The 24,039-nt window shown below is 37.5% G+C and overlaps 1 protein-coding gene across 2 annotated transcripts in view; it reads right to left on the bottom strand.

Moving 5' to 3' along the window:
- Positions 1 to 24,039, bottom strand: part of btbd3b (BTB (POZ) domain containing 3b) — a 61,182-nt gene that overhangs the window by 23,323 nt on the left and 13,820 nt on the right. Inside the window, exons 2-4 of one of the 2 annotated variants that reach the window (XM_028820443.2) lie at positions 14,840 to 15,089; positions 13,326 to 13,416; positions 9,914 to 10,032 (exon numbers count right to left, since the gene is read on the bottom strand). In XM_028820443.2, coding sequence (XP_028676276.1) covers positions 9,914 to 10,032; positions 13,326 to 13,416; positions 14,840 to 14,976 — 347 coding nt within the window. In that variant the 5' untranslated portion in view covers positions 14,977 to 15,089. Of the gene's footprint in view, positions 1 to 9,913; positions 10,033 to 13,325; positions 13,417 to 14,839; positions 15,555 to 24,039 lie in introns of those variants that run through there. The other variant, XM_028820442.2, reaches the window with a different exon arrangement.

Here is a 24,039-nt window from a genome sequence, read left to right as displayed (position 1 = left end):
TTTACATTCCCACAAGGTGTCCAGTCCAGGTAAGGGATCATCTGGACTCTTGGCTGGTGTGCTCGTCCATCCTGTGTGTCTCCTACAATATAAATTTCATGTTCAAGAGGTCACATTCAGGAGAGATCAGAGAAGTGGAGAGTGGGGGTAGTGCAAGAATGTGATGACATGGTGAAGTTTGCTATTCTGCACAGTAAGGTTTATCTGCATACTTAATGACTAATTGTAAATGTGCATTTTTGTCACAGAATGAAAAACAACCAACAAAGCAAGAATGTACATTTCTAAATGTGGCTGATAAGCAATAAAATGCAACCATATTTCTTACTGCCTTTCACCCACTATAAACCTGTCAGTGCACTCTCAAATATAGCTTGATTTGTGTAGGCGAAGAACATAATCCATGCACAGCACACAGATTTTATTTATTCCTTCCTACTTATTTATCGAACTGTGCCAATCTTAGCAATTTAAGAGCACTATCATCAGATTAATAATTTAGCTTTATTACAGTATGTGGGTTGAAAAAACAAAGAGGAATCACTTTTATTTTACAACTATTAACTAAAGGTGCTGAAACTGAATAAGAGCTCAAACAGTAAACAATCAATATAATGGAAGCTCTTATACCAATATTAATTATCCAAAATATTCTTAGAACAACTAAACACAGACACAAAAGTAGGATAATAAAAAAAAAAAAGAGCATTTTAAATTCATCTCCAACCAGGTTCTTCATAAGGCACAGCAAGCCAATACAGCATGTAGAAAAAACAAAAACAGACAAACTGATGGGATCAAACTCTTACACTGTGTGCTCTATTTTTTTGCTGGTGCTCTTTGAAAGGTACTGTATACAGAGTCATCGACAGAGCTACAAACTGTAGTCTGACCACATGCAGACCACATAATGGAAGAATTACTGTATATATCAATCACTGTCAGTTTGCAAAAAACAACAGACTTTTTCTTTCAAGTTTGTTTTAATTTAATATTCAATACAAAAAATATATTTATGTTACTTACTCAAAGTAGTTTGTAATGATGACCATAAAAAAGTCCTACTCTCATGTTTTCATGAATAATGAAAATGAAGTTTTTTACATAATCAATGTTTATGACAAATGCTGGACAGCAACAAATATCAAAAATGTCCATGGAAAAAAAAAAATCATGTTATACGTATTAAAAAGTCTACATCAAGTCACACGATATGCTCACAACAAATGAAACATATCCTCTTAAAATGTTGTTAAATAAAACGATTCCAGAAAATGCTCTCATAAACTAAAATTGTTCATGCTCAAATGTGACATAACATTTTAACTGAAGATGGTAATTAGCATTTCCTAGAGGTAGATGGATACCCCAACCTCCGAGTTCAGGATTTTGTACTGGAAGCTTGCTATACATTGACATTGTCCATCAAAAGTTCACTAATGTTTTCAGGGACTAATAAAATAAGGATGAAATCACATGAGGAGGTCAAACTTGCACTGTTCTTCAATCCTGGCTTGGACTGTTTCTTTCAGGAGACATTTGCTTACATCTTTGTCCATAACAAACAAGAAAATAAGTTATAAGCCAATACAAAAAGCTAAATGATCTGTGAGGCTAGTCACATTTTCATTCTTAGGTTAAAAAAAGCAAATGTTGCCCAATAATGCACCAAAAACAGTCAGTCATTTTAATCCAGAAGTAGCACTAAATAAGAAGAATATCTATATTACTAAACGACAGTTTAATTTATGCACGGCGGATGCACCGAAGCGCATGCGCACTGCGCCGCGGCGCCCCAGAGTCAAATGCATGGGATTGGAACAGTGCACCCTGAGCCAAATCACCACTGCAAATTTGCCCAAATGTACGTGTTAGATCTGGATGACGCAGTTTATCAACGAATGAACCTTCCTGAAAACAAGCAATGCACAGAGCTGATAATTTGAAACGTGTGGCTTCCCAGAGTCAGTAGGTGGCGCCCAAACAACACAACCTATAAACTAAACTTGCTCTACTCCACTGTGCCAGCAGTCAGTGTGGCATATTTGGATCACATGACGGTAAATCAGTATTAAAAGTAAGTTGAATTATGATTCCTAACAGTAAACGACATCTACCTAATGACACGGCCACAGAACAACAAAGACGAGACCGCATAGATAAAAACAATAAGGAGTCACGGACTCCAAAACGAAAGAGCTCAACGATTAGTAATACACAAACGAGCCCGTATGGCTACGGCCTGTAAACTAAACCTGAGGTACAGCGTGCACGCCAGGTTGTACAGTATATATGCGAGACTGCATGGATAAAAACAATACACGAAGGCGCCTACAACGCGCTTCTGAAACACGCCTCATGACTAGCAGAATCGTACGTCAACGTAGCCGCCATACTTGGACTTACATGATGTAACAATTACAATTCCATTTTTATTTTAATAAATTGGTTAATGTTAGTACAAATATCTATATTTAATTCAATGAAAACTTTACCAGGACACTCCCGCCCTCCATCACTTTTCATTCCGGACGCAGGACGCACCGAGGCACATGCGCACAGCCCCTCAGCGCCCCAGAGTCAAACCCAGCGGCTTCCCAGAGTCAGTAGGTAGAACCCGAACAACACAACCTGTAAACTAAACGTGTTGTAATCCACTGTGCCAGCAGTCGGTGTCAGCAGAGGCAAAGGGATCACGGCTCCACAAGACGAAACCGCTTTAATACAGATATGTTTATTAAATGAATTTTCCCCGGACGCACCCACCCTCCATGATATTTCATCCCTCCAAATATCGGAGGGAACAGAAAGTGATTGCCATTCTTGGATTTGCGATTCTTTCGAGAATCGCGGGCTTACTGTTAAGTAACTAATAACCTGCATGCTTCACCAGCAGAATGAGGTTCTCCGTGCAAAACAAATGCTTTTTTCATTTCATCCAAATACAAAGAGGATAATGCCATCAAGACAGTTCTAATCTTCATATGTTAAGGAGAACTTGAGGATCGTGCTGGTGCATTCTAAGAAAGCTATACTGAACGCTCATTATTAATGAGCAGCGAGCCTTACTGCATTGCAATATAGCCCATCTGTACCATTTGTTCTTTCAATGATGGAGTGGTGAACACTGCCTCCAAACTAAGGTAAGAGAAATACATACTATCTACCTAGATGCCATTTTAGCTTTTTTTGTCTCAATGTCTTCATGAATTATCCTAAGTGTAAACCAATTTTCCTTTCTGGGGCAAAATTCAGGTAACAAACCTGGAAAGGGTGGCCCTCCACTGTATGATATTCTCATATACACAGCACAATTTCTCACAGCAAACAAAGTTAGAACATCTAAATAATGGAGCAGAAACTGGAGTATCTGATGGAGAGAAACACACACACACACATACACACACAGAGAAAGAATATGGCAGGGCCAGGATTAAAACCCAATCTTGTGGAATTTGGGCAGCACGGCTAACACCTGCCTCTCTATGCAAAGTAATTAAAAGGCTGATTTTAAGTTGGTTGAGTATATTGGGACCATAACTTTTTCACCTCTGAAGACTGCATGTTTGAATGCCTTGCACATTACAATAAAAGGAATCCTACCTGTCTTTGTTCACTCAACAACCTTTATGTACTACTACTGCTATTTTGTATAAAAAGACAACTCCATTCATTGCAAAAATATACAATAATAAAGTAAGGAAAGAAACTCTGTTTTTCAGTTGACTGACACATACATTACACTGTGTTTTTGGGCTTTACCAGAAACGTTTTTTTTCTATTTGTATTAAGTGTTATTCTCTGGTTTCATTATAATTTTATAGATGCAAGCAGTACTCGGAGCTTGAAAAGTTAGGTATCTGAAAAATAAAATTAATTTATTATGGGTCAACTATTGTGTCTTGTATGGTATATGCAGTACAGGGCAAACATGTAACAGGTGGTTATTTTGCCAGATTTAGACAAAACAGAAACTTAAAGCAACATAACTCATCTCCCAACCAGATCCATTCTTACTATATAACAACAAGCTATGGGGCATGGCAAAGAAAGGTGGAAATGAGTAAGCAAACGTTTTCATATTGCTATAAACTTGAAAAGAAAACAAGATTTGTAAAAAGTAGCACAAGGTGAAGGCTACACTTTTGTGATTTAAGAATAAGACTATTTCTTCAAGTGAATGAAAACCAGAAACCGACATACACAAAAACATGTCAAAAGTTCAGTCCATAAAAGATTTGTCAAATCAACTTTAAACACTGGATCTGACAAGAAAATTAGCAACAATGGACGTAGGAATTCACTCAAACCGTGTTAAGGTTGGAAAATCTGCCACAGGAGCTTCCATCAAACAAAATTTATGGATTAGAATACATATGCAACAGACATTCTGTATTTACTATTGACTTAGTAATCAGTTTTCTCTTTCATTTATTTATTTTCTTTTAAAGTTGAATATAAACTGTCTGCCAGTTCCAACACAGAAATGATGAGCAGCGTTTTGAAACACAACTTTTTTAAGAGGTAAAAAATATGCACATTTTATCATTGTATTTTGATGCACTGAACTTTGTATTTGTTACTATCATGCTGCTGGGCTTAGATGCAGGTTTCATTATGATTATTGTATTCTCATGTTAAATACAGGATATGGACAAGATGGGCAAGTAGAGGCATCAGACTGCAATGAAACACACAAGACATTTTCTCAATGAGCACAAACGCACAGCGAAAACTACACTTGAAAAACTGGAGTAAAGGAGGTGTGATAGCAGGTCATAGAAATCATTTCTATATGCTGGATCTTGCCCAAAGTGCTATTCACAACACAAGAAGCTTAATGTGTGAAATAATGGATAACTATTCTTACAACACTAAGAAAAAAATAATAAATAATAATAATGCAATGAGATAGAAAATTCTACAGCTACACTACCAACACCCTATTCATTACATATTTAAGAACTGAAAATGTGAATTACAAATTTGAGAGAATTTAGGATGTACAAGTCTAAGAAAATTTTAGCATTTGTCAATATTAGTCCCATTTGTAAACCCTTATTCTGATTACAGAAACCGGATTATTGGTCTCGAGAAACTTGGTTAAGAGACATACATTTCCCTGTGAGTAACCCAGTTATTTGGTCATGTAAAACCTTAACTAGGTTACGGTTAAGAATTTAGTAGTCTGTGCATGCCCAATTGCACTCTGTCAACCTGTGCATGTGCTAGCTTCACACATGCTTTTAACAGCTACTAATAGAACCATTGACAGAACAAATGTTCAGATAATCTCAATATTTCTCCTTCAGGTTGAAATAATCTAAATATCTGCTAATATGCTAAGCACAGCTGAAAAATGTTAGTGGAAGTTTTGCAGGTAAATTGTTAAAAGTAACGTGCGTTGAATAGTCCGATTACCATTTCAAGTAGCAGGTAGACAAATGCAATACATACTTATTATACTGAAGTAAAAATACCTGCGTTATTGTTACTGTATCTCAGCAGCAATGGGTAGAAGGCAAGAAGCAAATGTATTGTTACACCTCTCTTTTGCTGGGCTCATGCAAACAGCCAAGCAGAAAAGAGTGGGCGAAGTACAGTTTGGTAACAGAAACATGTTTATAACATGTTAGTTTAGTTTTCATTGAGCTATTTGCTATAGATATGTTAAAAAAGCGTGATCAGGTGCAGTGATGTAGAGCCATTTTTCATACTGCCAATCATCCTCTGCTCAGGCCAAGGATGTAAAATAGGGACGGATTTTATTTACTATATATCACATGAAGAAATAAATGAATTTAAAAAACAGAGGAAAATTACCACAGGCTTCATACTTGTTTTTGGATTCATGGTGCACATTTTAATGATGTCAGGGGAATCTAGGAAAGGAAGAAACGCAAACGCAAAAAACAAACAAAAAAAAAAAAAACACAGCATTCTGCTTTAACTGGATTACTCACATTATTCCATTTTTTTCCATTTTTATGAGTGCATGTAAACATACTGAATGATGACTGCTATGAGTCTTCACAAGTGTGTAGGTAATGTAAGATCACTATAATGTACATTTTACATGCTTAGTTATTTTAAAAGATAAAAATATACAAGTATGTGTGCGTGTATGTTCATACTGTGATAGCTGGGGCAGGACCATCCCTTCTTAAACCACAATAAAACCCGCAACCCTGTTCAAGATCAAAAAAAAAAAAGTGAGACAAGAAGGTCACCCATATAGTTAACACTAGAAACCCTTAAGCCTACAAAAAAAAAAAAAAAAATTGTAATCCCGGGCCACCTTAAATTCCTTCACACCTCTCCATTAGTGTTTTTTGTTTTGTAAGTGTGTCGAACACCACAAGCAGCAAGCATCCTGCTATCCCATCACCCTCAGCGCCACTGTCAATTCGGGCAAAAAGTTCTCCCAGCTCAAATCTGGTTTATCTGTGTGTGAGGTGCCTGGAGTTGTACACGGTAAATAATATATCGTTATTTGGAACACATGCATTTCACGTGTGTTCCCTGTCTACAATGATTTATGTAAATGTAGGATGACAAGAAATGCAAGAAATGTTGAACACATACCTAAAACAAACTTTTTTCATGTTACAGTACTAACGACAAAATTCTGACATGAAGCATATAATTTGTGAAGACTCCCGTCCCACTTTATACAACTGTTGTTACAGTTTCATAAGCTTTATGACCTTAGCTTTGGAAAGCCTTTCTCCCGTGGGACGACTGTGATCTTTTCCTGAATAAGGAGTGGCATTGCACATGTAGTTTGTCAGCATGCTCGTGTCGATCAAACACAGGATGCTCTACAGTCTACTTGACTTTTACGCTATGGGGAGATAAGAAAATAAAGCAAGGTAAATAACATTCAAAACTGCTTCCATGTAAGTAACATAAATGTTTTTCATATAAAGACCATCACAAAACACTCACAAACAGAACTTTGCACGATACTTTGGCGAGCTCTGCATGCCCTGCTGTTTTATTGAAGCATATGCGTGGCAGATTGACCAATAATATCCACTGGCAGGACAACGCCCAACCTCTTGCTGCATCCAAACGTTGCCATCTTACGCTTTTATGCCTGGTGCAGCTGCATCATTCTTATGGGTGAGTGGACGTTTCTTGCGAGGAGGGCTTCTGTTCTCTTTCTCCGATGCAGAACCCTCATACTAATCGGAGTTTACCTCTATTAGAGCACATCTTTATTTGAAAAGAACAGTGTCAGTTGGGGGGGGGGAATGGGGGGGAAGAGGGGATTGTGAATGTGACAGAGAATAAAACTGAAGAAAAAGAAGGAAAAAAAAAATAAACACTAACCCTTATGAGTCCCATAAATTTACACCAGCTGTTACAGACTCAAATCAAATGTATGTTTTTATTCTATAACAACAATAAAAGCAGCTCACTACTCAAAACGGTAATTCTAGTTAGTAGCCAGGCTCAAACCCGTGACCTCTTGATTATAAGTCAGCAGCTCTTACCACTGCACTACCCACTTATTTACCCTATGCAACTCCAGCACCTCACACCGAGATAAACAAGATTTGAGCTAGAAGAACTTTTTGCCTGAGTTGACTTCAGCGGCTTGTGCTGATTGACACATTTGCAAAACAAGAGACGCTAATGGAGAGGTGCAAAGGAATTTAAGGTGGCCCAGGATTACAAGTTTTTTCATAGGCTTCAGGGATTCTAGCATTAAGGAACAGAAACACTTAAAAGTTGTTTTACTCAACATGAATTTTTGTACCAAGAATTTTACCATGGTAGAGAGCATTGTGGCACAGGGTTTATTGCTGCTTCCTTTAAAAGGAAAGGATTTGAATGCTAGTTCTCCTATATCCCAAAAATGATGTTCTGAAATTGATCTGATATTAATTATTGAGTGGGGATGTGAACTGCAAGTTTGCCTTGTGCTAGACTGGCACCCTCACCAGCTTCTAATGCTGCCTTGTGCCCAGTGTTACTAGAATAGGCACTGTCTTCCCATTATTCTAAATTGGATTAAGATGGTTCAGAAAACATGAATGGATGCGAATCTCTTATTTAAAAAACTTAATTTTAAGCCTAGCCATGGGCATCAGGCCATAAATTTAATTAAGATATACAGTATCTTATTTGGTGCAACAGGTAATGACTGACTTGACTCATCCTCGGGCAACAATATCCTATCAGAATATTATTATGCCAGCTGGATTTATATCAAATAAAAAGTATTTTTATCATAAAAACAACTCTCATGCTCATACTAAACTAAACATATTCAAAAGAACTTGAGAACAGATAAAAAGAAATTGAGGTCAAGTACACTATTGGGGTACAAGTCTTAGTATGTAAAAAGGATTAAATTCATCTTCTAAAACTCATTCATTTCATAAAGTGAACCATGAGGAGCTCAGCATGCTGCAACTTTTAGGTCTTCATCAAGTAAGGACTTGTATGAACAGAGTACAAGCATGTATACTTTACACACATATAAACTTGAAAACAGATAAAGATGATGTGAACCATGGCTAGAGGACACCATGGAAATTTATGTGCTGCTGAGAACACTATAAAATAGAAACTTCAATATGACAGAAAATGTATATTGTACCATGCCATTAAAAAAAAAATAATAATATATGTAAACCATGCTTTACTCCGTCACACTTCTGGTAAGTGAAGTGCAAACTGAGGTTTATTATTTAAGTCCCATGTGCAACTTGTGTTAGTATTTTAGTTATGCGTGTGAGACTTTGAATGTAGTCCACCACACAAAATCATTACAAAACATGAATCCATCCAATTAAACTCTGGCTGCACGTCTTCCTCAGTAATGTCCCAGTCTCCACCAGCAAAGACTTTTTAGACTCTAATAGGCACTTACATTTTGCTGAAGGAAAGGATAAGGTGGACAGTAAGTATGAATGCTGATACAATAGATCAAACACTACTATTAGGTTGTGTCCTTTGTAAAATACTGTGTGTCTGTTCAACAATAAGCAGTAAGTGCACACTGAAAGGTTCCAGTCTGCTAAGCACTCTGCTTTCTTTAATGATACTCTGGACCCATTATTCGGAATCAGGCGTAAGGAAACAGTAAGTGTGTCCCAAAAATCACACATACTATACATATAGGTTTTCCGTTGCAGTAAATGTATTTAAAAACCACTACTACAGACCGACAAAGTTAATTACCTACGATTCAAAATACTCTCTTCAGGAACTTCAAGGTTAATTTTGAGAAGTATGACCCGCACTCTTAGCAACAGTAAAGACATTAGTGCTAAAACTGTTATTGATTAAAGAATGTCTAAAATTGGCAGCATAAAGTCTATAAAATTAAAAAAGCACCTAACACATTTTGTTAATGATTGAACTTGTGCAGGCATTAATCATCCATTTCACAACAGAGATATAAATAAGACCATGAATGCTTGATTTTAATGTGAAATGACTCACTGCTGTACACAGATCACTTGCATTTTTCACCCATAAATTTAAAATATACATAAAAAACTAAATTTCACAATACAGTATAGAACACAGCACTTCTGTCTGCTTCTGGTATATGTATTTTTATTTGTTCACTGTGATGGATGTATGCCATTTAAAAACAAGTATAGTCAAATCAGAAGGAAGAATGACAGTAAAAGTATATATTTGCCAAATTACATTAATAATGAAGTCTACAAAGCACTTTTTAAGTCTTGATGAATCAGTAACATCTAAATATGAAATTAAACAAATGCATCACTAATAAATATTCAAGCCTTCAAAAGAATTGTGCAAATCCAGTTATAATGTCAAATAACAAGGCTTGGCACATTTTCCATATCACAACAGTACTATAAAATGTGTATTTAGACCAATGAGAAGTAATTGAGAAATGGAATTTAAATAAATAAGAACTTACTTAAGCATTGCAAGAAAAGCAGCTGGTTCAACATCTGGGATTCGAATTTCATCCTGGTCTTCTGCAAGCTCTCCATAGAACATAGCATGAAATACTGAGCTCCCAACTGCCAACACATACTGCAATACACAACATACACAAATTCCAAAAGTAAAGTAAAAGTAAACAGGATGCAGAATGAGACTAGGCGCCCTCCACACAGGTGTGGCAGAGCAGTTTTTTTATATTTTATTACCATGCCATTTTCTTTTTGGACATTTAGTTTTTTTTTCTACTAGAGACACTAGAAAAGTATTTACAGATCAATATGAACAGCGTGTAGAGAAGGACATGTGGGATTTGAGACTTCTTGCTTGTTAATTTTGCTCTTGGCCTCACCATTCTTTCAAATGGCACAACAGCAGAGTTTATTGATCAAATGTCCTGAGAGTAAAGGGGTGCACCATCATTTGGGACTTGAAACCTCAACAGACAGAATATATATAGATTTAAAGAATGATATGCAGCTTTATTTCATCCAGTACAACATGGCACAGATGTATATGTTTCACAATAGTATTCATTTCTTAAATGTAGTATAATGCAGTGAGTGAAGGTATTCATTGTTATTGTTATGTTGCAGTTGCAATGTACTAACCCTTCACATTTTTAAAAATAACCTTTTCACAAAAAACAAGGAAAAAAAAAAGTCAACACATGCATAAAGAACATACACTGTGGGGTAGTCATGACCGGCCACTTTAAATCTTTACATTTTGACTATTCAAACACTGAGATATCAAAGAAAAAAATCAAAAGAATGAGGTGAGAAAGAGAAAAAAAGCGTGAAAAATCAAGGCAGGCTGCGTGTAACACACATTGTAGAATTTTAGGAAAAATATTAGGCATGCACACACTTACTACACTGTGGTTTAACATTGCTGAGAGCTAAAATAGGAAATAGTGACCGTCAGAAATAGGCAATTTACATCCATGAGAGGGTGTGTGTGTATATGTGCCTTTAGAAGATTTATCATCATTTTTAGGTTCAATGTCTGCAATGCATCTGTTACTGCAGATACAAGTTTGAAATGCCTATCGCCCGGACTAGTATGACGTGGCTTAATGGATGAAACTCACACTACATCTCTAAAGAGGACTTTTACTTTTTAGTCTCTTAAGGAAGCATTTGAAGTAATGAAAAACCAACCAAAGCTTTGCAAATCAGGGGCAATTTCAGCTTTTGTACTTTGTAACTAGTCTAGTTGTCCTAGATTTCATTAAGTTACTTTTTAAAGGTTGTCAAGTTATCTCCCTAAATTACATCACTTGGTATTTTGTATAGGATTAATACAATCCAGGGTCCAGCTTTATCTAGTACTTGGATACCAAGACTATTAAGCATAAACCTTAAGCTAAGGAAAAAAAAATGTCCTGCATTTCTAAAATACAGCAAATTTGTTTTCACATCCAAGATTAAACTTGCCAAAATAAAACATGTTAAAAATTATCTGTACAAGAGCTACAAATAAATTACTTTACAGCTAATATTGTTAAAAATAAAACTACCATAACTTTCAGTTTAAATATTACAAAAGTATCATGTATTTTGTGAAATATCTTCACAAGTGATAGGGTAACTTATATTGTGATCAACAATATTTTACACATCACCCGTTTTAATTTAGGTAATAATTTTAGCTATAATTTATCATAAATTTGGCTTAAACTTGGGTCATGGGGTGATATATGAGTTTAAAGTTGGGAGAATAGATAACCTGAAACACAGTAGCGATCCATTTTTCCATCAGGTTGCGCATCTCTCAGCTGCACGTTTACGTTGTTCTCATCATATATACTACAGTATGTACAGTTTAAATTGCAAATATAATGGTAATCAACAACAAGTCTGTGCTGTCACACTGATCTAAACCTCGTAGACTTTAGCCATTGCAGACCTGCATAAGCACATCTCCTTTCATCACAGTTGAGTTGCATAGGTCTCTCATGAGAGAAGTACTGAAGTCTACTGGCAACCAGCCTACATCTATAACTCCCAAGATACCGCCACACGTCACCAAAACAGCATACTAACTGCCTCAAATAATATTTACTACTTTTGATATCAACTGTTACAATGTTGTCTTGTATGGTAAATGAGGAAGGCAGCTCAGTGTACAGATATCTATTTTTTCCACCAAAGGTCATGTCATTTTGTTCCAAACCAGCCCATTTCTTTAATCCTCGAAGGACCACATACAATTCATGGAGACAAAATGTAATTTGTATTATTTATTTCCCAGTTTAACAGACTGCTCAATAAAACAGCTAAGAGTACGTTATAATTTTAATATGTGCTATATATTTTTTAAATCGGTTATAATTGCCTGTTAAAATTGTTTATAAGCTAAATAACTGACTGAAACTTGTCTCAAATGAAAAGTGTTCATTTTGCTACACTTGCAAGATCTTGTTCTGAATCTACTTATGATTTTCAGGGTAAGTGGAAATATAATGCAGGGACACACAAATGCAATGTATACATTTTGTGTAAAGGATGATATTATGCAAAGAAAGGTAAAACAGCTTGATCCAAGACCATGTTTCTATATTGTACTGAAGGATTTGACCAGCAGTAGAGAGTCTATATGCAGAATGCTATCAGAAGATATAGTGCTGGTCTGTAATATATGCAGCAGAAAAGGTTATGTACTCTCTCTTGGAATGCTATTACTGGTGCAAAAACAGAGCAGCCACTCAGGCCCTTGCATAAGGCTTTGTGTTGCCAATTCTGAAAAAAAAAAAAAGAACTCCAATAGACTCTGTGCACCTGCTGTGGGAATGTAAAAGCTCTACCTTATTACAGCCTTTAAGGCATTTCAGACAAACAGAGAAAGCTAGGCTTCAATGTATCACAATATAATTTGTCATCAAATCTATTATAGAAACCATAGGTACTTTCATATGAAATGAAATAGAACATTGTTTAAAGCACCACAATATCACAGATCCAAAATCACTGAAATAAAAATGGCAGTGCATGTATTTACTCAATTCTAAATGCTATTATGCAAAACTACACTAAATAAGGTATATCCAATACATATTTTGGTGGAGATCACAATATTAGTTTAAAATAGGTTTCACCTTAAAACAATTATTTACCTACAGTATAGTGAAGTAAAAAAGATGCATGAATAAATTAAACACTCATTATTAACTAAAAACAGAATCCTCTATAAACATCTAGTAGGGGTTACACATCAAAGTTATCCGATAAACAACAATGAAGTACTATTTCGCAAAAGTCAGCACATTAAGAATTTTGTGACTTCAGAATGAAAGATCAAGTGTTGATGGTTCAAAGCAACAATATATACGTAGACAAACTGCTACATTCTCATGCCCCTACCATTTCACCTGCAGTACTTACTTTGTGTCCTGGCACCCGCTGTGTTGCACCAGCAGGACCCACCACAAAATGAACGTCTGCCATCAATTCATTGTTAAACATCACAGAGTTTCTGGAAATAAAGTCAAGCAAATACTGCATCAATACAGTGGCACAATATAACGAATATGTGCCTTAACTACATATAATTTCAAATTTGTTTTTAGCATTGTTTTTAAAATCACAAAAATGAAGGGGAACAGCAGCCTTAAGAAGTAGAATTTTTCCCCGTTAATCTGTGCACTCTATGAAGCAGCACTTAAAGAAAACCCATGGAGTTTCTTTAATATCAGTAGAAAGCAAAGACAAACAAAAATTGCATTTTATAACCATTCACTCATTTTCCAGACTTATTAGTCAACAGCAGAATCACAGGGAACTACAGCCCTTTTTTTTTTTTTTTTTTTTTTTTTGAGTATCGGACACAGAAGAATTCAAACCAACAGTTCATTATAGGGTACACTAACTCACACCAACTAAGGGACACCAATGAACCTAATGTGGAAAAAACATGGACGTTGTAAGAACATATAAACTTCACAATCACACTTCCATAGATAAGAGTTTGATAACCAATGATAGAAAGGAGCAGATTCTTTGCTCAGATGAAAAACTTAATACTTTAGAACAAAAGAACAACAGAGAATGCACCAACAGCACTCTTTCTCCCTTTATACTAGAAATAACAGTCCAAATGTATTTTCATTTCGGGAACCAATCCTATGCACCCAATTCGATAAAAGTAATGCTAAGTCTTGCATATCACTAAATAAAAAACCTATCTTAAAATGTCTAAAGCTTGTTGTCAAATTGAAAAATGAAGTGGGAACAATGCACAAAAGTGGTACAATGTTGCAATTCAAACTGGAGATGCTTTAACTGCCTCAGCAGAGTAGCAGACCACTGCATCACTGACAAAGTTGTACTCTCTTATTTTGTATAGTGAGAATACAGGTTATTCTTCCACCTGACATCACATCCTTAGCCCTCACACAATTCTGTTAATCACTGTCTGTAACCACATCAACTCTGTATTATGATGATAAAGTAATATCAGTTGCATAACATGAGAAAGAAGGATGAAAATGTCCTTTCTAGGTCTGTTACAGTTAGCACTGTGATCTAGGAGACATACACAATGTTTTAACATAAAATTACCACAGTGAAAAAGCACATGCACATGATGTTACTGTATTTCTCCTTGCAAACAGGTTCACACACATGTCAAAAAAAACTTCATGCAAATTTTGATAAAATGCCTGCAATATGCAGATGTATGAGGAGATTAATGTTACCATACTACACTTCAAAACCGATTAGGAGAAGAAAAGACATTTGCAAGGAAGCATCTACAGCTGTATGTTCAAAACTATTTTTTCATTTAGGAAGACAAATACCAATACTCACAATAGTGACACTTTATAAACTCATGCAAGCATGTGGGAATGAAAAAAATACATTTTAAAGCACTGAAGGATTTATTATTGGCCACTTACCTTTCTCTGATGGTGGGATAAAGTCCCTGCCAGTTAGTCGATTGAATAGTATTGTTGTTGTTCAGATTCTGCTGCTGGTATTGCTGGACAGAGGTAGCATTAACAGTTTTTTTAGTGGGAAAAATATCAGCAGCCATCTTCTTCTTCTTCTTAGTTTTCAAGGTGATTATTTCATAACAGACAGGAGGAAGTTTTGAGTTTGTAGGGCTCCCCTTTTTAGGACCTTTCTTGGATCTTATCTTCACAGACTCTGGAAGCATCAAAAAGAAAGTCAGACATTTCATGTTCTTTCCTTTAGCATCTACCATGAGTGTGTTTGTCTGCTCCGCTTGGCAGTTGGAAGTCCAAAGGCCAACCACTCCACAATCCCAAGTGAACAAGAAATAAAGCAGCTAAAGATGAAAAAGCATTAAGTTTTCTTGCTCCTTCCAATCAGGCTAAATTGACCTTTTCTCTTAGGTAGGGTAGAGCAAAGCAATAAAGCAAGTGCCTCTTAGGTTTGATCTATTGCTTGACAGATTGTAGCACTCTCCATCATTGAAAGTTAACAGGTCGATTGCTTATTACAGTGCCTGGGTGCAGACGCCCTACAGAGCTACTTGCTATATATAGAGATTTTGCTAGAGATCCCGGCTTCTCTCTGCTGACTTGTTTTGCTGACTAGCAGACTTGAATGGGAGTGCAGAAATTGTAACCCTGCAGATGGAGTCAGGCAGCCAGACTGTAAGCCAATAGCTTTATCCAGCGTGCATGATTGGACCCAGATGCACAGTGGCACCTACTCCAATATGCAAACCTCTCCAATTAAAGAGGCAGCAACATACTCTGCAATCTCAGTTGCTCAACTAACAACCTGCCTTTATATACAGAAAACAAATACATTAAAGAGCAGTAAAATGTAAAATTATAGCTCTCAAATGGGAAAAAATGCACATGTATATATTTTTGGTTAAAAGTACATCTTTGAATCCACCTGATCTACACTGTTGGATGCGGCTCTCTTCGGTTTTAACCAGAAACACGGAGCTGTGTTGGGGGAAGGGGGGTATTGAAAATAAATTCCCACCAGTCGGAGGTAAACAAATGATCTGACAGTGGGCTCTCCTGTGCACAGCAGCTGCAATGATACTGCATAACCAGTCAGCATGATTATAAGACAAATCCAGTTGTTAGACATGTCTATAATATACAGCTCACAGGCACACACAAAGCTTTAAAAGGTTTTCTTAGAGAAATAAAGCTCAAGATAAAAATCTACCCTCACACATACATACATACATACATAAATATATATAAAAGCATTATGCATTTGCTAGTTCCTTGTCATTTCAGCAGTCACTCGGGGAAAAGAAACACACCAGCGCTGCAAAAATGAAGCCAGCTATATGTACAAGCTGTTCAGAGGAGGGACCTAGATCAAAATTAGAATATGCTTGACAGCTCTTATGACACCTTAAACCTTGACAAACCAAAATCTACTCATCAGAAATGCAACAAAATAAATAAATCAAGATATCAACTGCATGCACAACACACCTGGGAAAACATGCTGAAAAACCCCAAAGGGCTCACTGTGCACAAAATACACTCCTATAGCAAGGCAGCTTGAAACACACTCTCAGATCAACAAGGCCTTGCAAGGCCAAGGTTACTTAGTGTTGAAGCCAGGCTCCTGTGGCCTGGCGCCTAGAAGCACACTTTTTTTTTTTTTTTTTTTTTTAACCCACCCCCAGAAATGTCCTCAATGACATCAACATTTATTGTATAATAGATGGATGTCTGTAGCTGGCTGGATAATCAAGGCATAGAATCCACTTGTTTCTTTACAGAAGGCAACACATTTTGTCATGGATCAAGAGAAAAAAAAATTAAAAAGATCAGATCAGAATAATTTTATATAGCACCTTACATTACAAGCACTTTTATCAAGTGCTTTCCAGAGCAAATTACAAGTAATACTCTGTTACAAGTGCGTGCCAGGGACCTAAAAAATATTTTGCTGTAATGAAAATTTCGTAGTAATAAGATTCTGTATTTGTTGCTATAGTGCTTTCTTTAACTTGCGTTCAGGCGTTTGCAATCATTTCAATAGCTTCTTTCACGTTAATTTTCTTCTCCTTCTGTCTACAAGTTATGCTGACGAGAATTTTTCTCAGCATTTCCTTGTGATAATACACTTTCAGGATGTGAATGATGCCCAAATCCAAAGGCTGAAGCACTGCCATAAAATTGGGTGGGAGGAATTCAAGGCGAACATTATCTAAATGTGGAAGCATGCTGTGGACAGCACAGTTATCAATCAGAAGCAGAATCTTCCTTTTCTTCTTAATATTGTGAGTTTTCTGAACTCTTTTGAAACCCCCAGAAAGCACCACCCAAAGGGACGACACAACAAAGTGTGTCCCGAAGCGCGATTGCCATGTCTGTGGAAGACTGCTTGTCCGTTGCTGAGGCAGGGCAAACACAGGCTCACAGCGCTGCAGCTGAGCGCCGCAGAAGCAAATCCATTTTCCTATACACAGACATCAATCATGCAGGGTTGTGGCCAGGTTAGTGGGCCAAGTAATCCTGTTCCCTGCATTTACAATGTTCCTTGCATCACCCATTGAGATCTTTTGGAGTTGCTTCGGCGGCGAGCCGCAGTCAGCGCTGTGAGCCTGCAGTTGCCCCAGCAACAGATAAACAGCTTTCCACAGATGTGATGACCGCACTTTGGGGTGCTCTTTGGCATGTCATCCCATCGGGGGAGTTCCAAAGAGTTTAGAAACCACACAACAGTGACTTTGCTTTTTCTTAAATGAGTGGCGCTCTAATAGGAATGTTTCTTGAACGAGCATCACTGAACCACATAAAAGCTGTCTTTTCAACATCTTGAAATGCAGCAGTTCACATATGTTTGCGCTGAGGCCCAAAGTTTGCAACCCGAGATTTTTCTTGTTTTTTTGCTAAGTCTTTTAAGAAAGTTGACAGTGTCAATGGCGAAATTCTGAATTCACTGGCAATGTCTTTTTAAATTTGTACCAGAATCGAACGCTGCAAAAATTTCACGTTTTTTTTCGATTGTAAATTGTTGTCGTTTTTCGTGTCTGCCATTTCTATACGAGTATGACAATGAGTTAAATTCCAATGGATGTTTTTCAAATGTTGACGAGCAGTAAGCAAAAGGTATCACTGAAAACCACAGAAAACAAACACAGCAAAAAGACAATACGAGGAAAGTTCTAAGATAGAAAAAATTTACAATGTTTCTGTTTGGGGATCATTGTGCACAACTGATTTGTGACTAGTGCTGGGTGGTATTACCAAAATTCTATATCAAGGTATTTTTCAAAATTATACCGGTTCCATGGTATTGGGACAGTATTTTTTTTCCCCATGCATTAGTGGATGTTAACCACATTTTCCACTGCAATTACAGTGATCCCTCGCTATATCGTGCTTCGCCTTTCGCGGCTTCACTCCATCGCGGATTTTATATGTAAGCATATTTAAATATATATCGCAGATTTTTCGCTGCTTCGCGGGTTTCTGCGGACAATGGGTCTTTTAATTTCTGGTACATGCTTCCTCAGTTGGTTTGCCCAGTTGATTTCATACAAGGGACGCTATTGGCAGATGGCTGAGAAGCTAACCAGCTTACTTTCTCTCTCTCTCTCTCTCTCTTACGCTGACGTAGGGGGGTGTGAGCAGGGGGGCTGTGTGCAGCTGCTTCCTGAAGGACATGCTGCACTGTGCTTCGCATACTTAAAAGCTCAAAGGGCACATATTGATTTTTGACTTTGTTTTTCTGTGGCTCTCTCTCTCTCTCTTCCTGCTCCTGACAGAGGGGGTGTGAGCTGCCGCCTTCAACAGCTTTGTACCGGCGGTGCTTCGCATACTTAAAAGCCAAAAAGCCCTATTGATTTTTTTTTTGACTGCTTGCTTTGCACTCCTTTGAAAAGGAAGATATGTTTGCATTCTTTTAATTGTGAGACAGAACTGTCATCTCTGTCTTGTCATGGAGCACAGTTTAAACTTTTGAAAAAGAGACAAATGTTTGTTTGCAGTGTTTGAATAACGTTCCTGTCTCTCTACAACCTCCTGTGTTTCTGCGCAAATCTGTGACCCAAGCATGACATTCTAAAAATAACCATATAAACATATGGTTTGTACTTCGCGGATTTTCCTATTTCGCGGGTGGCTCTGGAACGCAACCCCCGCGATGGAGGAGGGATTACTGTACTGGCTAAGAATAACCTATTCCACTGTCATGAGAATTGTACATTGTACAAAAAAACATTTTAATATGCACACAAGTATTAATACAGGTTTGCATGGCCCCATAAAGTGATAGTTTTCAAGGGGGAGGCAACAGTAAAGAGAAGGAATCACATTGTATGACAGATGCAGTCAAAATATAGACCATTTTTATATAAAGAACAAAATTTGCAAAACAACTTTAACTAAAATTTTGACAACATATTTTCAACCAAAAAGAGGCATTTAGACTTAGTAAAATATCCAGAGGTGCTTGTCAAAAGTTGTATTGCACTGAACATGTCTTAGAAAAGGAATAAATAGTAAATATTTTTTGTAAACCAACTACACTAATAAACTACTAAACTAATAAATAATAATAAAATAAATAGTGCAAATTCCAGTAATAATACTATTACTTCAAAGACTTCAAGCCCAGATGCATTACACAGTATTCATCAAAAAAAAAATAAAAGAAAACAAGTGCAACTTGGTGATGACATCTTTACCAACTGAACCATCATTAAGGCAAACTGCATTAATATGGACCTTGAACTTTAAACTGAACTTTTAAAAAAAAGTCTTCGTTATACATGTTTAATTATGCCATCCATTCAGGGTTGCGCCCATCCAAGCAAGCATTGTGTGCAAGGCAGGAGGAAATCCTGAATGTGGCGCCAGCACATCGAATACAAGCAATGCATACACTAGCAGGGTTAATATAGCATAACAAAACCCACCATCCTACATGACTTGTAAAGGAAACTGAAGCACGCCGAGTAAACCCACCAGAAAAACATGCAAATTCAAAGCAGAGAACACCCGGGACCCCAGCAATGCAACCTCCACGCCACCGTGCCCCCACATGATTAATACATGCTTTAATGCATTTCATTATGAAAATTATATCATGTATTTATCTTAGAATTCTAAAATGTTCAGGGAGCAGGAATATCATGAAATTAATGTATTCTGTGTGCTATCTGCGCCTCCTCTTAGTGCAAGAGGAAGTCAGTTTAACACTAGAATTACCAGAGCCTACGAAAAAAACTCGTCGATCCAGCCCACCTTAAATCGCTTCTTAAAACCATTCTCACCTCTCCGCCAGCATCTTTTGTCATCTAAATGTACTGATAAAGACATGCTGCAAGCAGCCAGCTATTCCATCCCCCCCACCGACTTAGAACGTACACGAACTTCTCCCAGCTCATGCCTTGATTGATTATCTGGGAGTGAAGTGGAGTTTTAGTGTGGAAATAATAAATCGTTATTTGGAACACACGCATTTCATGTGTGTTGCGTTTCTACAGTAATCTGTGTAAACATTTTTAAAACAGAAACGTTTTTTATATTCTAGTAGCAAATGACAAAATGTAGGCATAAACTATATAATGAATGAAGCCTGAAGTCCAAACATCAAAGAAACACTTTCACAAAAGGTACAAAAAAAAAAAAAAAAAAAAAAAAAAAAAGCCGCCTTAGTGTGTGATATTGACACTCGTTTACTATGACTGCTGCTGTGGCACAACAGTATCAGTTGCTGACTGGCAATCAGAAGGTCATGAGTTCGATCCTGCATGATTCCCTTTTGAGAAGTGAAGCGTTCTTATTTTTAGTATTTTAGAATAAAAAGATACATTTGATTTCAGTCTGTAACAGCTGGTGTAATTTATGATATTTGCAAAGGTTAGCTTTTTTTTTTTTTTTTTTTAATTCACTTTTCATTCTCTGTTGTGTTCAGGATCCTTCCCTACCACCCCCTCCCCCAAACTGACACTGCTGTTTTCACATAAAGACGCGCTATAGCTCTGCAGTGTATCACAATACATACAACCACGTTTTTTTTTTCCCCCCACAATCTTGCCAGTCTCCACATGTTGCTGTATGCTGTTTCTTTTGTACTCCAGGACATGCAGAGGAAAGCATAGTAAAGAGTAGTAACTTCAGCGCTATATGCAATCATCAGACACTCCCCATCTGACACTGCTGTCTTCACATAAAGACACGCTATAGCTTTGCAGTGTACGTGTGACTGCATTGTCGTACCAATGCTTATGAACTGAAGTGTCTGCATGCACTTTTCGTGGCATTACACGTGTATTTTTTGAGCATGCCCATATAGCTCAAACACAGGAACATATGTTGATATAAAAGTATAACAAAACAAGTACACTTTTATTCAAGACTATAACCGAAGAAAAAAGAAAGCAAGTTACAGTAGGCGGTTGATATGACAGCTTGCGTGGTGCAATGCTAAGAAGTGCTGATTTCCATTCCGTGCTATATAACTGTTAACTGTTAACATTCGAATCTGATGATTGCATATAGTGCGTCTTATTCAGGGTGCGCAAGAACATGCTGGTGGCCAGTTGCTGCATGCTACAACGCACATTTAAAAAAAAAAGACAAATATATGTGATGTTTTGAAGAAATCATTTTATGACGCGAATAGTACCAATCAGAAAACATCGTTGAAGTAATGCAATATTATTTGAAAACGAACAGCGTCAGGTTGGGTGTGAAGTTATACTGGCGCTGTTCGAGTCAGATCAGAAGCTGAATAAGCTGAACAAGCTCCTGTTCTGACTCTAAGTAAAAACCATGAATTAATCAACAGAAATAACCGCGATCGACATTTTAAACTTAACGATTTACAGTGCATAATAATTTATACATTTTATGTCCGTTTGAGGAAAAAAAAAAAACTCTCTCTCCAAAGCTGGGAATCGAATTTGCGTCTCTGTAGCACGGGAGGGTTGCTGTGCTCCAAGTCAGCAAATCTTAGCGTTAAGCCACGGAAAGTGTTGTAGCATCCTTAAACCTTTTGTGAAAGTGTTTATTTGATGTTTGAACTTCAGGCTTCACACATTCTATAGTTTATGCCTACATTTTGTAACATTTATTACTAAAATATGAAAAAGTTTCTGTTTTAGCAATGTGTTTACACAGATTATTCCAAATAACGATCTATTATTTCCATTCTAAAACTCCAGCAGTTCAGTCACTCCCAGATAATCAAACAAGGCATGAGCTGGGAAAACTTAGTGAACGCTCTGCGACGATGGAATAGCCGGCTACTTGCTGCTCATCTTAATCGGCACATTTAGAAGACAAAAGAGAGGTGAGAACGGTTTTAAGGTGGGCAGGATCTATGAGTTTTTTCTTAGACTCTGGTAATTCTAGTGTTAAGAAGCACATAGCGATTAACATGGCTCCGGGAACACAGCACAAAGCATTTCATGTGCTACATAACTTATGACGGGGTTTGAGAAAATCTAGTAAATTAAATATTCATTTTAAGATGAAGTTTAGTTTACCGTGTTCTACTTTAATAACAAATTACAAGAATAAAGTCAACATGTCGACTTTAATCTTGACAAACGGCGAGAATAAAGCAGAATTGTCAACTTTATTCTCGTCATAAGCGTCGAGATTAAAGTGGAAATGTCAAGAATAATGTATGCTTGCTTAGCGGTGTAGCAGTGAAAAAGGTCCCCCCCTTAAACAGTTTCCTGCTGCGCCACGTTCCGAACGTTGTTTAGGCAATTTAAACTGGTGTTGCAGTACAAGAAAAATCCATATCATAACAAAAATAAAAAACAGTTTTCGGTATGAACCGGTATACCGCCCAGCACTAGCTGTGACCACAGAACTAACTGCTCTGTGGATAATTCATTCAGACATTTCAAGGTCTTTTGGGCACTTAACTGTAATGAAACTATCCGCTGAATGTATTTTGTAGTAACGAGATTTTGTATAAACTGTCATAGGGGGAACCTGTTGAGACCATAAAAATAATTTGTTGTAATGAAAATTTTTTGTAACAGAATTTTACCTGTATTACAAATAAATAACATACTGAGGGAAAATTGCACAGTGGTTAACCCTGCTGCCACACAGCTCCAACAGACTGGGTTTAAGTACCCAGCCTGAGCACTGTATGGAATTTACACGTTTTCCCTTTGTGTATGTAAGTTGCTGAAAGATAACTTTATTAATCCCAAGGGGAAATTCACATACTCCAGCAGCAGCATGCTGATACCAAAAAAAAAAAAAAAAACAGTATTAAATTAAACAGTAATAAAAAATGTAGGTAAAAACAGACAATAACTTTGAATAATGTTAACGTATCCCCCCCCCCCCCCCGGTGGAATTGAAGAGTTGCATAGTGTGGGGGAGGAACGATCTCCTCAGTCTGTCAGTGGAGCAGGACAGTGACAGCAGTCTGTCGCTGAAGCTGCTCCTCTGTCTGGAGATGACACTGTTTAGTGGATGCAGTGGATTCTTCATAATTGATAGGAGCCTGCTGAGTGCCCGTCGCTCTGCCACGAATGTCAAACTGTCCAGCTCCATGCCTACAATAGAGCCTGCCTTCCTCACCAGTTTGTCCAGGCGTGAAGCGTCGTCCTTTATGCTGCCTCCCCAGCACACCACTGCGTAGAAGAGGGCACTCGCCACAACCGTCTGATAGAACATCTGCAGCATCTTATTGCAGATGTTTAAGGACACCAGTCTTCTAAGGAAATATAGCCGGTTCTGTCCTCTCTTGCACAGAGAATCAGTATTGGCAGTCCAGTCCAATTTATCATCCAGCTGCACTCCCAGGTATTTATAGGTCTGTACCCTCTGCACACAGTCACCTCTGATGATCACGGGGTCCAGGAGGGGGCTGGGCCTCCTAAAATCCACCACCAGCTCCTTGGTTTTGCTGGTGTTCAGGTGTAGGTGGTTTGAGTCGCACCATTTAACCAAGTCCTTGAGGTTCCTATACTCCTCCTCCTGCCCACTCCTGATGCAGCCCACGATAGCAGTGTCGTCAGCAAACTTTTGCACGTGGCAAGACTCCGAGTTGTATTGGAAGTCCGATGTATATAGGCTGAACAGGACCGGAGAAAGTACAGTCTCCTGCGGCGCTCCTGTGTTGCTGACCACAATGTCAGACCTGCAGTTCCCAATACGCACAT

This window comes from Erpetoichthys calabaricus, chromosome 15 (assembly GCF_900747795.2).
Source record: "Erpetoichthys calabaricus chromosome 15, fErpCal1.3, whole genome shotgun sequence".
Lineage (NCBI taxonomy): Eukaryota > Metazoa > Chordata > Cladistia > Polypteriformes > Polypteridae > Erpetoichthys > Erpetoichthys calabaricus.
This window is presented reverse-complemented; position numbering and strand designations above follow the sequence as displayed.